At 34.8% G+C, this 17847-nt stretch overlaps 2 protein-coding genes across 4 annotated transcripts in view; one reads left to right on the top strand and one right to left on the bottom strand.

Annotated features, from left to right (window-relative positions):
• LOC117116744 (anoctamin-7-like) overlaps positions 1-15656 on the top strand; it is a 63614-nt gene extending 47958 nt beyond the window's left edge. For 2 of the 3 annotated variants that reach the window (XM_033260836.1, XM_033260839.1), the window contains 12 exons: positions 1423-1505; positions 1742-1879; positions 2188-2383; positions 2499-2610; positions 2815-2967; positions 6247-6374; positions 6611-6816; positions 7467-7600; positions 7763-7853; positions 8220-8339; positions 9414-9436; positions 13704-15656. In XM_033260836.1, the coding sequence (XP_033116727.1) occupies positions 1423-1505; positions 1742-1879; positions 2188-2383; positions 2499-2610; positions 2815-2967; positions 6247-6374; positions 6611-6816; positions 7467-7600; positions 7763-7853; positions 8220-8339; positions 9414-9434 (1382 nt within the window). In that variant the 3' untranslated portion in view covers positions 9435-9436; positions 13704-15656. The remainder of the gene's footprint in view (positions 1-1422; positions 1506-1741; positions 1880-2187; positions 2384-2498; positions 2611-2814; positions 2968-6246; positions 6375-6610; positions 6817-7466; positions 7601-7762; positions 7854-8219; positions 8340-9413; positions 9437-13703) is intronic. The other variant, XM_033260837.1, reaches the window with a different exon arrangement.
• Positions 15657-15722: 66 nt separating this feature from the next.
• LOC117116743 (vigilin-like) overlaps positions 15723-17847 on the bottom strand; it is a 50364-nt gene continuing 48239 nt past the window's right edge. The window contains exon 23 of the mRNA XM_033260835.1: positions 15723-16517. Coding sequence (XP_033116726.1) covers positions 16293-16517 — 225 coding nt within the window. The 3' untranslated portion in view covers positions 15723-16292. The remainder of the gene's footprint in view (positions 16518-17847) is intronic.

Raw genomic sequence — 17847 nt, forward strand, 5'->3', positions numbered from 1 at the left:
ACCTATAGTTGTTTTTTGAATTGTACTCCACAAATCTCAGCCTATACCTCGCACAACTCGTTAACGCCTCGTATCTATTGTCGTGACGTCATGGCCCGCTGGCTCACACTTGCGATGTCTCGCACTTGTGATCAACTAACACGCTGGCTCGCACTTTGGCAACACTCTTTGGCAGTCAACTCGCCCCTAGAATACCCGCCCTTGGAAACTTGCCCCATAAAAAAAATGTACACTTCCTAGACCATGCAGTCTTCAAAATAAAAATTGTAACCTTTGGTAATCAACTACATTTTCCACATACCCCCCCCCCCTTTCAGCTACGGATCGACGCCCTTGGGCCCTACTGAACTGAAAACTTTCCCTTCAAATAAATAATACTTTCAATTAAAATATAATTATGGTGATTTTAATAGTTTTAAAAAATAATAAATGATGATATGACTATATGTACTGTTTTGTAAGAACAGGTTTTGTCTATACAGTGCTCTGTAATGAATAGGCCTACCAATAGATTTAGTAGAACAGTTGTTAGTAGTAGATATTTGGGTAGAACAAGTGCTGGACTGAAATCAATAACAGCATGTAAACTGTACATTTTGAAAAATGCTTGGAATTGGAATAAAACAATCTTGCATGTTGTACATCATTCTTAATTTCCCTCTATAAAGACACTTTGTAGAGGGATTCTAATAATAGACCAAAACTTCCTGGTCAAAATTTGGTTTTAATATCCATGTGCAGAACCATAATACATATGACTGATTGGTTGATAAACAATATTTTTATCTGGTTTGTGTAGTCTTGTTCCTCAGAGGCATTGTGAATATGTGGGAAAAAGCCAGGTGTTTTATTTCCGCTTTAACATCTGCTTTTTATTAATTTTTATGATACTACAAATGAATATCTCCTCTTGTACAAGAACAGCGCTTTATAACCGTAAGTAAAAGGCGCATTATAATGCCATACCAGTACCAGTACAGTTTCATGTGTTGGAAGTCTTGGATTTAAAAAAAAAAAAATATTCATGTAATCTTGGGCAGTTGTTGTGATCCCATATAAATGTTTCTACATGTGTACAACCAGGAGCTGTCCAAGTGCCATTGTCCCAACAAACACAAAGCATAAATGTTTGTGAACATTGTGGCTAGAATTAGGTTATACAAAAAATAAAAACATTTTTGAACACCAAACTGTAGCATCTAATTATTAGCTAAGGATACATGTTAATAGAAGTGGGATTGTTTACTTGGATCATATAAGTGTGCTGATATCAGGAGATGCTACATTAAGCCTGTGGTGGTAATGTACTTGCATCAAACGCTGCTGTGAAACAATTACTGACATCAGGTGTGGCATGATACAAATAGTGTGCTGATAAAGCTAAATTGGTGTAATAATTGATGATTGATGTTTGTTTTGTAGCTGTGTCATTCCTAGAATATTGGAAGCGGAAGCAGGTCAGTTTGGCTCATCATTGGGATGTTCTCGGATTTGAGGAAGAAGATGTAAGACTTTTGTCACCATTTTTTTATTTTAAAAAATAATATAAATATTATGAAATTAGAATTAACATTGCAAATTATCAACTTATTTCTTGTTATTTTGTTGTGAACAGAAGTTTATACAATTTATTATACAGTAATAATAACAATATAAATATATAAATTGGTCTATACACCAAATTTTGTTACTGATTACTAAAGTTATTTTTTTTTGTCTGAAATGTTAAATTTATTTTTAGGAGAGACCACGGCCAGAATTCTGTGCCAAGGCTCCTTGTATGGAAGCAAATCCAATTACAGGTGTGATGGAGCCATATTTCCCTGATGATACAAGAGCTAGGCGCTGGCTTACAGGCTTGGGAATTCTGTGTGGCATGGTATGTTTAATTGTATTTGCATATTGTAGTATTTTTGGTAATTACTCTGTAAATATTTTTATTCCTGATGATGACTTAATAAAGTCGAAACGTTGAGTAAAATGGCCTCACTTTCTCTATTTGGAGTCACTTTTGTTTTATTTTATTGGTATGTTTATGTGGAGTATTTTGTTTTAAATACAAATACTTCAGTTATATGCCTTTTAATAATAATCTTTACTATATATTGACCTGTTATATTAAATGTTCTCGCATAAAAAACATTTAATAAAAATTGTATTGAATTGTGTTAATCATTTTTTTATTAGGTGGTAATTGTGCTTATATTCATGCTTGGTGTTATAATGTATCGTGTACTCGTTAGTATCCCACTTTTCCAAAATGAGGCACTGCGATCACAGGCACAATCTATTGCTAGTATGTCAAGTGCTGTGGTCAACTTGATCCTTATTATGTCTCTGGGTCAAGTCTACCAGCTATTGGCACAGATCCTCAATGACTGGGGTAAGTAACCATTCTTATGCTGATTAGCTTTTTACATCTACATGTAAAAAATCATTTTGGTTTTGTTAGAAATTGCAAATTTGGCTGGAATATTCTCTTTTTTTTTTTCCATTAGAAATGCATCGAACACAGACAGAATATGAAGACAATCTGACATTCAAAGTGTTTATCTTCCAGTTTTGTAATTTTTACTCATCTATATTCTACATTGCCTTTTTTAAGGGCAAGTAAGTACATGCTTACCTTATTGCACTCAATTACGCTCCTCTCTTATACACATCTAGATGTGTATAAGAGACAGACAATATTTTTATCTGGTTTGTGTAGTTGGTGGTGGGGAAAAAAATATTCTATTTTTTGTTGTCATGTCACTAATGCGATAAAAATATATATCTCAATACAGTATCTTGTAATGTGTTCACCATTTTCAGATTTGTTGGTTACCCAGGAGATTATACTCGTATTTTTGGTTTACGAACTGAAGAGTGTGCTAATGGTGGCTGTCTTGTGGAGCTAGCTCAACAACTTCTGGTCATTATGGTTGGCAAGCAGATGATCAACAATTGCCAAGAGGTTGCTGTTCCGTAAGTATTCTCATCATTTCCATCCACACTATGGTTCCCATTCACATAGATTTTTTTTTTAAATGTTGAAGTTGTATTTTGAAGAATTTGTTTCACCATATTGGAACTTTATTACGACATATTTTGCTAGAGGATCCTGCTGCTGTAACCTACAAAACACTTGTCCTTTTATAAAATATTTGTAAAATATTAAAATGTACTTTTAAAGTTATCAGCATAATTGTAGTATAATTCGTTCAACCATGAACCACATGATCAAAACATGAAGCTGCCAAACTGCGACTACACTTTACCTACTCCAGCTTTACTCAACTGAAAAATAAAACAGATGAGCTTCAGAATTCCCACAAAGAAATAAAGCATGCAGATGTTCTGAGAGAGTTAACTAGAAGAAAGCTGTTCCTCTCTGCGAAAATATCTTCCAGCTCTTAAAGACTTACCTCTAGTTACTCTCATTTTTACTAACCTTACTGGTGGTCAAATTTCAAATATAGAACCTTCTGAACCATTCTTCAACAACAAAGTAGCCAACTCACTCCTGATTGACACCTCACCTTTCACTCTTAATAAAGGTCTCTACTCTTAATAAATGTCTCTCAAATATTAGCAATAATAAGTCTACTGGTTCAGACCAAATTCATATGATCATCTGGAAGAATACACTTGTTGTCAAGAACTGCTGTACTTCTGTAATTAAACCTTCGCTGGAAACCAGCCAGATTGCTTCTCCAAATCTTTTATAATTCCACTTTCCAAGAAAGCCTGAAAATTGTAGACACATCCCTCTTACCGCTTCTGCTGTTAAAATTTACAACTTGCTTCGGTTAAACCGCATGAGTGTGTACATGTACAGTACGTATCCTCAGAAGAAACTAAAATGGATTCAGGAAAGCCAGAAAACTGTCCCACAAATTCTAGCTATCAGACGAGTAATTGAAGTTACTGACATGGAGGCTGCCATTATTTTTATTGATTTTCCAAAGACTTTTTATTCTGCTAACAGAATGCCTACAGTATCCCAGAAAAGAATGCACAACACATTTTAATACTCTTGGAGTCTGTTTATACTTGCACTCAAGAAAACTGAATTTATATCCTTCAACCACAAAGGCCACAACTAGTACATCTCCTTTTTAAAATGGACTTAATAGCCAAGAAATCCTTGACTCATGGCTCATTCATCATAACCGACAGCCTAAAGGATTTTATAGGTTGTATAGCGCAGGCCTGGTCAGCATGCAACAAGCTGCACCACATCAGGCAATATAACATCACAATGAAAATTAAGTTTATCTTTCTTAGCATGTTTGGAGAGCATTCTGTCTTTCGGCTGGTCTGTGCGTGCCATTTCTGGTCATCTAGAGGTGCCATAATCATAAATTTTCTTACCTCAGCCCCAATCAAGGTGGGACTGAGGTAGTATAGACTCTGCAGCTGTGAAAGTCCTTCCCTAACACCTTATTACAACTACCTCGATCCACCACTGATATTATATCATTTATTCGTTGTTAAAAGCATTTACAATGCAAACATGATTAAAAAATGAGTACATCTAAAATCCCATGATGGAATTGGCGACCAGGACCAAAAAAGGGCTCCCATTTTCAGAAAGCCACGGGCCCCCGGCCCCATCATTATGCCACAGGTAGTGGTCCGACGTACTTCTACGATAAATGCCAACAAACAGATTAGTAGCCATCCTCTTACCAACACTAACAGGGACACCGGCCTACCACTAGAATATTTTGGCAAAGTAATGTCAGAAACCTGGAGCAGGCATGTCAAGTCCACCTTGACTGTGATCAAAGGGTAAGGTAAGTCAATCTTCGGTCTCGATTTTTTGTGAACAAAATCAGAATTTAAAACTGCTGATCCCCATGTTATTTTGCAGTTTGAATTTTTAAAATTGTCACACGGGTAAATAATTACAGACTTAAGATACCATTCATAGATTTATTTGCTTTGAAACTCTCATCACATTGTCCATGTAATAACGAAGCATACTTAATATGTAAGCATAAATTGAACATATAAAATATTAACATATATATATTCAGAGTTCAAAACAATGTAATGTTCATTGACTTATCCATTGTCCAATATACATATCAGCTTGAATTGGTAAACTGTTCCAAAAGGTATTTCGCAATAATAAGTGCGAGTACTGCGTGAAACTTCTGACACACGATTCCCAAAACAGGCTTCGAATGAGTAGTCAATCAGTTCATGCAACGCAATGTGTCAACAGATTATCCACCACTATAATGAAGTTATATCTCAGGCAAAAGGCCACCTACAGTAAAATACCAGACATTTTACAATAATAATATTCATCTCACTAATAAGTGCTAATTAGAAATATTACCCACAAACTGTTCTTGAAACCTACTTACAGTTCATGCAACGCAATGTGTCAACAGATTATCCACCACTATAATGAAGTTATATCTCGGGCACGAGGCCACCTACAGTAAAATACCAGACATTTTACAATAATAATATTCATCTCACTAATAAGTGCTAATTAGAAATATTACCCACAAACTGTTCTTGAAACCTACTTACAATTGTTGTAATGTTTACAGCTTATAGGTTAACATAATCCATGTCTATCCTGACATGTACACGTACGGTATTTACTAAGGCCTATTTGTTCCTGGCTTATCAAATTACGGTCACAGACCGTTTTGACCTAACACCAAGCCTTTACCACACTCAATCACTTCCCGAATCACAAAGAGCCAAGGTCTTTTAACTGCAAGTAATTTACATATCAATGGTGCGTGGTACCTGTACATGTAACAGTGGCATAAAATACCATAGCACATATCTTACCGTGACAAAAATGTTTTTTAAGTTTTCATTGTTTTAAATATATTTTGTTATTCAATTTTGTAATTGTTCTGTGTTGAACTTCAGGTCTATAAATAAGTCACTTTGTAATTGTGTGCATGAAATTGACTACAAAAAAATGTTTGATGTTAAAACAACAATAGTGGGATACTCAATCCCAAAAAGCAATTTTTATTGCTTGTTGCATAAAAATTATATGTTAACCCTGGCAACCTTACAAATTTTGGGCTAGCATCCAAAATAACAGTGGTGGCTCCAGAATTTTGCCAACATGGTACCATGCATCTAATTTCTGTACTAGCATGGTTGTATGGTCAAAACTTTACACTTGTTGGTAGGAATCAAAATTGACAGCATGATAAAATGTTTCCTTTTTAAAATGGCACACTACCTACTTTTATGATAACACTTTGATTTAAATTAAAGGAAAATTAAGCAGTTTATTCAGCGTTGGAAATTGAAAGGCTCTTTAAGCGATCGAGAAAGCACTCGTTGGGAAGAGGACTACCAACTTGTACCAAATGAGGGACTCTTTGAAGAATATCTTGAAATGAGTGAGTTGACCATTTCAGCATATGTTTTTATTACTGCTGTACACAAATAAATTGCCAGAATGCTTAATGTAACTGTTCTAAAAACATGTCAGACTTCAGTGGCTTTTAGGAGGTAAAGAATGATCTTGGATGCATTTAAGATGTGTGCTTGATCTTTTTTGCTATGCAAGGACCTTAATGTGTAAATAAGTTGTTTTGTACAAGGAAGCATTTGATTATATTTGATGTCTCCACAGTCCTTCAGTTTGGGTTTATCACGATATTTGTTGCATCATTCCCACTGGCACCACTCTTCGCTTTGCTTAATAACTGGATTGAAATTCGCCTCGATGGATCTAAATACTTGTGTGAGGTGCGTCGACCAGTTGCTGACCGTGCAGAGGACATTGGGATCTGGTTTAGTATCCTGGATGCTATAGCGCAGATTGCTGTTGTCAGTAATGTAAGATTTTGTTGAATTTACAGAACATTAATTAGACGTACTATCGATCTAATCCTCCAGCTAGGCACTTCAGTTTGCCCATGTTTTTCTTCTTTTTTTTTGTGCAACACTTTTCTGGGGCTTGTGCCCCACTCCCAGATGTGTATAAGAGACAGATACCAGACATTTTACAATAATAATATTCATCTCACTAATAAAAAAAAAAAAAAAAAAAAAAAAAAAAAAAAAGCCCAAGTTTAGATTTCTTTCAATTAATTATAATAATCATTATTTGGCATTGCAAAAAAAAGTCACTTGACCATCAATTTGCCTTTTTTCCCCCTTGAGTGTTCCTATATTCACTTCAGAAATTGTCAGTGTATTTCAAAATATAGCTGATAAGTCACACAGCAGTACTGACTGCTGGGGTAACCTTACTATATGAGCAACAAATGGGTGTCAACCAGCTTATTTAGTGGGTAGGCCAACCTTCCTCTAGGCCCCACCAACAATTTGCTAAAAAAGTGTGAATGTTGAGTTTGACAATCGGGACAATGGATCACCGGTTGGCTGCTGTTTATTGTAGTCGGAATGTATTATAGGAGTTAAATTTAGATTTATATGAAAAACCATTAATGTTGTTTTTTTTAAAATTCATAAATGTTTTGTAGGCTTTCTTGATTGCATTCACTTCTGACTTCCTGTCGAGAGCATTGTACAAATATAAGCACAACGGTGATCTTTATGGTTACACTAACTACACCCTGTCTACGTCACCTGAAGGCTCAATGACACATACATGCAGGTAAGCAATAATCTCAATCATGACTCTAAACTTACTGCATAATTTCTAATTTTATGAATTTTATTGGGAAAATAAAATACACTGTAAATACATTAAAGCCTAATTCTCCCTTTTTCCTTGTGCTAAATTTAAATATCTGTTATGTCTTATCTTGTAATTTAGGTACCGTGACTTTCGGGATTCAGAAGGAGCTTACACTGTTACATATTTTCAGCTGTTGGCACTCAAACTGTTATTTGTCATTATTTTTGAAGTGAGTATTATAATGTTATAGCATCTAACAAATGTATTCAAAAAGAAAACCACAAAAAAAAATAGTTTTTTGTCTACACAACATCATTCCACATTATCTTGATTTTTAAAATTTACACAGCCACTTAGACATTTGCACCTCTATGAAAGCTTTGGTAAATTATTATTTGTTTATACAGTACTGTTTTGTGTGATATTGTGCTGGAAGGTCTTGTTATGCTTTGGTACTGACATTTTCATTTATAATACTGGACTACTAAAATAGAATTTACCAATAACTTTGATATACTGGAATTATAAATTATTGATGACATCTGTGAACAATTTGTATTTGTATCAGTGTTTAATTGATTACCGTTCATTGCAGCATTTTGTGTTTGGTGTTGGCAAGTTGATAGATATCGCAGTGCCTGATGTTCCAGAGAGCTTGGACGTGAAGATTAAGCGTGAAGCTTACATGGCTAAACAAGCACTCAGTGACATACACGTAAGCAAATAAGAACTTAGACTGTTTACATTGCATGAGACAACAATGTATAATATTCTTTGTCCCCCTCCCCTTTTTGTGACATTACGAATTAGTCAATCTGAGAATGCCATTTCTGGCCCTCTAGAGGTTCCATAATCATAATTTTTTCTTACCTCAGTCCCAACCCAAGGTGGTGCTGAGGCGGGGACGCTCGATCTGTGCAGTTATTTCCTGGGCCCCTCTATTTCGACTTCTGGACCTGGCACTGTTGAAGTACCATTTCTGGGCTCCTAGAAGGGTAATATTAATCCTTCAGAGGAAAAGAGAAGGTTTCGTCGGGGAATACCATAGCATTATCAAGAATACACCTCACATGATGAATAATTCATTGTGATCGTGGAAGCAATGTTGACTTTGACTTTGCAAAATACAACAATAATTATTAAGTCATTCTACAGTAGTTTGATGCCTATAAAATAACTAATGCAATTCATGAAACTGTCAAATATCCGTGGCCCCCTGCTTTGCTTGCATACTGAATTTATTACCCCCCACCCCCATTTTCAAAAACATTCTGCCGCCGTTGAACAACAGTAGGAATACTAAAAAAAAGTTCACTCTTTGCACTCCCATCTTATTTGTGTAAAATCTATTCTTTTCAAATATTTTACTTCTGATTGGAATTATGTAAATTAGAACTTTGGTAGGCCTATTATTTTCTGTGTTGTTTTTATTGGTAATTTGGTCTTGTGTCATCATCTTGACACTACCAAGTACTTAAAAAACAAATTACTATTTAGAGTGTGCTACATTCACAGCACATGACACCCCTTCATGAAAACTGTGACTTAGCAGTGGAGGTGACTAACAGTCTGGCATTTGATCAGTATTTAATACTGTTTAAACCCGCTTCATTAAATGAAGCAGGTTATTTGGGACCATATTTTATGTCATGTTTGTAATAAATGTGTTCATGAAATTGCTTTAAACTATGTTAAAAACCAGAGTATTTATGTCACCACTTAGTGAGTATAAAGTCTCTTGTAAATCTATCAACTCTAAATGACAGGCATTTTGTTTTATTTGCCACAGGTTGAAAAAAGAGTTTTGTAAAGGTAAACAACAATGCATGTCCAGCACTATAGCCTGGACCATGTACACGACTAGATGCACTGACACTGCATGTAATTTAGAAAGCATTAACAAACATGCATGCTATGGTTGTAGAACTAACAAATCTTTTATAGACCTAACTTCAAACAGGGAGTGACATTAGAAGTGATGTTAATTTAATTTGAAAATAACATGTGAAAGTGATGCTAAAGTGACAAGAAATTAAAATTTGAAAGTAACCTGAAAATTGAATGGTGAGGTACCGAGAATTACAATTTGTCCAAAGTGAAATGAAATAGGTGGATCTCTGTTTTTGAGAGATCTGAAACAGATGGCATTCATGTGGAATGCATGGTGATGTCACATGCACAAGATGCCTAGTAGATAGAATCCAGAGATGTATTTCTCAGAATTTTTTTTTTATCAAAAACAATGTAAACTAGATTTGAACTAGTCACTGGACGAGTTAAGTGGTCCGCTTGTCAGACAAAAGAAATCTCTCGGAGCTTAAAATGTATGAATTATTGGAAACTACTGTAGCCAAGATTTTCAAACAGTGCAGGAGAATATCAAGTCTGCCACCCTCTCTCTGGGGTTCTAAATAAAAATTTAAGAAAGAAAGAGGTGGGGGAGGGAGGTCAGAAAAACATTCATTTTGACCATGATGATGTCATCAAAGTGGAAAATGAATGAAAGCAAACTGTCTCCGCTATAACATACTCAAAGGTGGGAGACGTCGATTAAGAATAATTGAGATGCCTTTAAGTAAGTATAGAAATTATGACGTTATAAACATTCAGTTTTTCTTTTTATTAAAATGGCAATATGATGATTTCAAAATGTCCGATCAGCCATAATGATCTACAAAATCATATCTACAACTCATGCGCTTTCAGAATATACAAGATACAGCACTAGCATAGCAAAAATTTGTCCAGACAAACGGCGGCGCCCTTCTCTTTTTATAATGCAAGTTTTCTATATTTGGTCCACACGTATAGGGCGCCCTTCTGTTGCTAGGTATATCCAGACGCACACGGCGCCCTTCTTTTTCCACTAATGAAAGAAAACTTTATCACTAATAAACCAGTCATACGATTCTCCGCTTTTGTGTCTGTCATTGTATAGTTTTGATTTATTTATGCCTACTTGTTTGTATTTTATGGATAATGCAACGTTTTCAACCTCTGCAAAAGGTTACAGATATGTAACAGTGGCAGAAGCTTTTTAGATCCAGCCGTACACAGCGCCCCAATGTTTGTATTCCCAACCATGCATTTCGGTGGAACAGATTTTTTTGTGTTTTTTCTATCTTGTGTTTCTAGTATCTTTGCTATAAATGAATAAAAAATAGGCCTGATTTTAGCATATTTTCATTGTATGTGTCGGCACAAACGCGTGCAAGGATTCGTGGATGTTTGATGCGCACGTACAGCATTGCCATTGGCCAGAAGATGACTGAAAAGAATGGAAATTTGTGAATACAATGTCAGGGAATCAAAAAATGTAAAAGAAACATAATTTCTAGCTTCTGTACGTGCTGCGCGCGTAAAAATGCGCGGGCTTAGCGGAAAATGTCTAAAAATTTAAAATGCTCAAAATGGTATGAAACATGACATGTACATGGCATTCAACCTTGACCTGGAGTTTATGCCCACTGCATATGCTGTCTCTTATACACATCTAGGATGATATGGGTCATCAAATATTGGAGCAAAGAAAAATGAGGGGGTCCAGAAAAAAACATTTATTTTGACCATGATGACGTCATTAACTGTAAAAAAAAGTTTCATTTATGAAAGGTCTCAGCTATAACATAGTTGGGAGAATATCAATCAAGGATAAGCGAGATACGGTCAAATGCGTATTTTCAAAAATGACGTCATAGATAAAATTTAGTTTTTTAAAAATTCAGATGGCAATATGATAACATCACAATGTCCGATGATCTATATAATCATAACTAAAACTCGTGTTTCAGAATATGTAATAAAAATTAGGGGTTAACTTACTGTACATTCAAAGATACTAGAAATACAAGATACAGCACTAGCATAGCAAAAATGAGGCGGAAATTTGTCCAGACGTACGCGGCGCCCTTCTCTTTTTATAATGCAAGTTTTCTATATTTGGTCCACACGTATAGGGCGCCCTTCTGTTGCTAGGTATATCCAGACGCACACGGCGCCCTGTCTCTTATACACATCTAGATGTGTATAAGAGACAGGAAATAGCGGCGCCCTTCTTTTTCCACTAATGAAAGAAAACTTTATCACTAATAAACCAGTCATACGATTCTCCGCTTTTGTGTCTGTCATTGTATAGTTTTGATTTATTTATGCCTACTTGTTTGTATTTTATGGATAATGCAACGTTTTCAACCTCTGCAAAAAGTTACAGATATGTAACAGTGGCAGAAGCTTTTTAGATCCAGCCGTACACAGCGCCCCAATGTTTGTATTCCCAACAATGCATTTCGGTGGAACAGATTTTTTTGTGTTTTTTTCTATCTTGTGTTTCTAGTATCTTTGCTATAAATGAATAAAAAATAGGCCTGATTTCAGCATATTTTCATTGTATGTGTCGGCACAAATGCGTGCAAGGATTCGTGGATGTTTGATGCGCACGTACAGCATTGCCATTGGCCAGAAGATGACTGAAAAGAATGGAAATTTGTGAATACAATGTCAGGGAATCAAAAAATGTAAAAGAAATGTAATTTCTAGCTTCTGTACGTGCTGCGCGCGTAAAAATGCGCGGGCTTAGCGGAAAATGTCCAAAAATTTAAAATGCTCAAAATGGTATGAAACATGATCTAATTTAGTCAAAAAGTTATTTTGAGCATTTTAAAATTTTGGCGCACGTGTTCGCGCGTGTTATAATGCGCACGCAAAATATTTCGGTATGTGACATTCAACCTTGACCTGAAGTTTATGCCCACTAAATATGATTTAGAAATGACAATTGGTTAGGATAATATGATTGATATGTAAAAACGCAAAATTGCGTGTAGATGGTGTCACACATTCAAAAGCTTATTGTGACTATTCCAGGCCAAGCCAAATGTTCATTGAATTGAGATATTGTGCGAACAGAAATGGGGGAAAAAGAAAGAAGAATCTGACAATAAGGAGGTGATCCGCTCGGGAATGCAGGCTCAGACATAGTGTCCTGACAGTTATATGATTATATGGCATCATTAAACAATCAACAATGGAATGGTCAACTTTATTCATGCTTGGACACAGCCCGGAACAACATAAATTATTTCTAAAAACTGAAGAACTAGTTTGTGAGACTGAAAACAAGATGCTTAGGATTGATTACAATGACACAACAGTAATGAAATATGCTTGAATAAGTGCCACGCTCGAATAAAAGCTGCGGCGCTTATACAGTGTTAAAATAAATAAATACCACAATGAATCTAATCTAATCTAATCTGGACATTTATATAGTTGTTCCTTTGTCATTGGGTCCACGTGTTGTGTCATCTTGGCGCAGGAGCAGGCAACCCCACCAGGAAGCAACGTAGATAAAGTGCCTTGCTTAAGGACACGCGCAATGCACAGCGAAGGATTGAAACCCTGACCTCAGGGTTGGGAAACCAAACCATTCCTGCTGCGCCAAATCACTTCCTCCAACGAAGAAGACACAAGCATTTCTTTATATGCATTTATTTACGATGATACGACCTGCAGTATGATTTGCCTACGGGACGGGAATACGTGGAATAGGTAACATGGGAACATGCATGGAAAGCACCACACCAATATTTTTTTATAAGCCTCCAAATATGTTAGAAGCGCTGCTGCGCTTATTCGAGCATGTACGGTACTTACGGTTATTAAAAGGTGCATGTTCCAATTTGCTTTTATTTAAATGATTACTTTTTGTGCACTTGGTAATTTTTAATTGGTCAGTATGTGCTTTTTTTGGTACTGGTTTAAAATAGTTTTTGACTGAGATGTTATAGGTGTCACCCAGAATAAACTGTACTGTACTCGTCAATATTATTTTGCTGGATTTGTAAAAAACTCTGTTACAGTAGTCACAGTAGTTCAACATCAGCAGCTTGAACTATTTGATCTTGTTAAAGATTACAAAGAAATAATTTGTTGCTTAAGTTCACCACTACACTGCAAGACTAATGTTACAAATCACATTTACAAAAAGCAATGGGACCTCTATAATAAATCGTTAATTTTCAAATGAACAGTAAATTGAAAACACTTGAAAATACAAAGACCTTTTATTTTTTTTTTTCAGACCTAACTCGAGGATTGATGTTCTGGCTCAGATAACTAAATGAAATAGTAATTGGTGAAGGCGTTTCCAAATAAGGATTGATCGGAATCAAGTGATTACTATATTATTATTATTATGGCATGTGGCTTCTTATTAATTTAATACATATATTTATCTTTTATCTTGTGTTTTTCTTGATTTAATTTTTTTTTTTACTATTTCAAGATGATGATGATGACATTAAATTTTAATCAATTGAATTTAATTATAATTATGCTATATCATATTGTTATGTAAATTGATTGTTTGTCTGTGCATAAACTGTTATAAAAATATGATGTATTCTGTATTTACCTTCCTTGTATTATTATGGTTCTCTTGTCAAATAACAATAGACCAACAAGAATATATTAGCATATTATATATTATATATTCTTATCAACTAATTTCTATTGCGCCTATGACGAACATATTCGTCTCTACTGTTGGTGAAATGAAACAAATATTAATGGTTATTAATTAGTTTAGTAATTATTTGTTTTATTGCGCGGATTCAAAAATAATGGTATGGTATGATAATTTAAAGAGGATGAGTTTTCTAGACACCTATGTTTTTCCTGGCAATATTGTATATTAATTTTATCAATTATTATTATTATTATTGTTTCCAACAAACGTTCTTTGCCCCTTTTTAGATTTTGACCCCAGTGTTCTCCCTACACCCAGGCCTTTGCCCAGTTATAAAAATATAATGTTGACCATTTTTCCAATAATCGTACTTACTTGCATTTACTCTTATTTTGAACATTACCGTTTAAGACATTGTTTAAATCCACACTAGCCTGTATCTTACAATTTAGGCCTACCAGAAAGTACATTCCCATTACAATGGTCTTCCATTTCCATGGCACATGATACAAACAACAACAATAATAATTATAATAAATAATGATTATATTTTGAAATACTGCACACAGAAGTATTTGTGTTGGTCTATAAAGTTTAAAAATTCTAGTGTCGTTATCACTCGTTCACATCCTCAGCTCCATATTTGTCTACTCTTGAGGGAGCTCCAATGTCAAAATTATTCAGTCAGATAAAGTGGTACTGCAAAAATCAACTCATATCTGAGGTCTCTTGCACCCAAGTTGCTGTGTGATTCAGATTAGTTATTATTAGTTATTAGTGTACATGTACTGTATTATTCTTGTTGTGTGAAGGGACAATTCTATCACCAGCATAGCTTCAGGTGGTTTATACATTTAAAATAAATGCATGAATACGAATGCAATAACCTGTGTAAAAGGTTTCAAATATTGGCATTACTTCTCAATACAATTGTGCCCAACAGTAGATTTATTTTTAGTCATGTTTTTGGAAGGTTTATTTCGTTATTAGATAGCCTTTTGGGCAGAAATTCTCTGCTGTATTTGCACGAAATATGTTCATCCAACCTAGCTGTTGCTGTGTGCTTATAACCAGAGATAATGGGTTCCTAGATAGATCAGTAATTTCAGTATGCAAATCTAGTTTTATTTATTGGGAATGTGCAATTGGTGAATAATGGAAATTCAAATTATTTTTAATAGTGTATTTTTCTTTGTTACCTTACATTACCATAATAAAGTTGAAATGTTTAAAATGCGTGTTTACGTGTGTTTGTTTGCAAAAAATAAAAGAGACCAGTAATGAAATGTCTGCTATATAATATTTATTTACTGTTTACCTCAATTGTAGGATTTTTCTAACAATTGGAATTCTTCTCTTTGGAATATAACAAAGGTAGACAAGACAACTTCTACAATAGATCACCACTGTTATGATTCACAATCATTGAGAAAATTAGAGGTATCAGTTCATATACTAAAACAAAAGAAATAGATTTTGAGGAATGAGTTGGGATATGTATCATCCATCAATGCTGCGATACATCTCTAATTTATATCTGCATTTAAATACCATTCAAATGTGAACGAAAAAAAAGAACCAAATATTAAATAAAAATAATTAATTGAAATTACAATTCAATTGCTTTCTTTATTTTTTTTTTTATATTTCCTTATCTGAAAACACTGAATTAATATATTTTAACATTTGGAAGCACATTATTATTGAATGCATGGACATGTATCTAACTTCCATTTACATTTAGTAACATTTAAAAAAAGGGAGATGCTTCATAATAAAGGATTAGTATACATTATAGAGCACAGCTTAATCTATTGGTGTGCTGGCAACCCAGACAGCCATTAAGTACATGAATACATGTCAATCCTACAACGAGATTTACAAGGCACTGAGTCCATGCATCATTGTCACTCGCACGAGTTATTTGATATCATTTGCTACACATGTCAATTCCATTCTTTGCTCTTAATTTTACTAAACACAGTAACTACAGAAATATAATTAGAATTTGGGAATTAATGCACATTATCTTCTGCATTCAGTACAGTACTGAAAAAAAATGTTGGTTTGACTGTACTAAACCATTTTTTTAATATTCTATCATGTTGATACATAACATCTGTTATATACAGCAATTAAGTTAAAGTAGCAGTCATTAAAAGATAAGAAGTTTACCATATGTCAACAAAAAAAAAGAAATTTTTAGTGTTTTTTTGTTGGGCCCCAGTGAGCATGTCTGGGTGTAGGTGCTGAAGATGCTCCAATGGATGGAAAAGCTTCAGTATCTTGTGTGTTTGGAGGAGCTTGATTCCAAGGAGCCTCGCGCACGATGAATCCAGTAGACGGTTCACTTTGATAATTCTGCTCCTTGCGACTTGGTGCATGTCTGTATTTGGACATCATTTCATCATCAGTAATATCTTGCAGCTGCAAGTTACCAAACAAATCTTAAGTTAAAATTTTATGTGGACCATTTTATGAAGAGTGGAGTTGAATAGGGCTGTCTAGAAAACTCAGATCTTTAAATGACCATGCCATTATTTTTAGAGGGTAGTTTTAATTACCCTTTATGTTTTATGTTGATAATACAGATTAAATAATACTGTACAATTACAAATATCAGCACTAGGCCCCAGATGTTTAGATCTAAAAAAATTCAGATTAACAGTACATACAGTACTTTTACCTGAAACTCCCCTCTAAATATAATGGCATGGTCTAATGAGATCTGAATTTTCTTGACACCAGATGAATATGTTAACACATTTGATGTAAAAAATTTATATAAATAGAGTGGCTAAGGAGAAAAATCGTGCACTTTTGGAAGAAAGCATGAAACTTCCCACAATGATACTATGACACTTAAGGATCATTAAAAAAAATAGACCCCAAATAATAAGCCAATTAGTGGCCGCCATCTTGAAATTCAAAATGGCCGCCAATGATCTTTATATCTACAGCATCTAGCACTGTCATTCAAAGGTCTTTACCTATGTTTTCAATATCAGGGAGTATTATGCAATTATGTATATCGGATTCCAGTGAATCATTTCATCAGGCCGCCCCTGACTACGAACAAGCTCTGCAAAACAGCGGATTCCAGCACAAAATGGAATACCAGCCTCCACAACCAAAATCCCAAAAGAGAAATAGAAGCAGACAAATAATCTGGTACAACCCACCATTCAGCAAAGGAGTTAAAACCAACATCGGAAAATCATTCCTTAACCTCGTAAAGAAACATTTTCTGATTGGCAACATTTTGCACAAGCTGTTCAACAAGAACAATGTTAAAGTCAGCTATAGCTGCTCAAGAAACATGGGCAGTATAATCAGAGCCCACAACAAACAGCTTCTGGTTGCTAAGCAACAACAGCCAGATAAATTCTGCAATTGCAGGAAAAAAGATGAATGTCCACTCTCTGGAAATTGCCTCACCTCATCCATCATCTACAAAACCACTGTCCACTCAAATATTGACACAAAATGCTACATCGAGCTCACTGACACACCGTTCAAAACCCGATACACAAACCACAAATACACTTTTAACACTCCCAAACACAGAAACAGCACCGTACTCGCCAAATACGTATGGAAATTAAAAGACAGCAACACACCCTACAATATCGAATGGTCTATTATCGACAGACAAACAGTCAATACTAAACAAAAGAACCGAGCTATTGTCTAAATGCAGGCACAACAAATACTTACTTAAAAACAATTAACTCATTTGCATTTTCACCTGCCTTAG

Source organism: Anneissia japonica, unplaced genomic scaffold (assembly GCF_011630105.1).
Source record: "Anneissia japonica isolate Jap-2015-1 unplaced genomic scaffold, ASM1163010v1 scaffold287762_len338049_cov154, whole genome shotgun sequence".
Classification (NCBI taxonomy): domain Eukaryota; kingdom Metazoa; phylum Echinodermata; class Crinoidea; order Comatulida; family Comatulidae; genus Anneissia; species Anneissia japonica.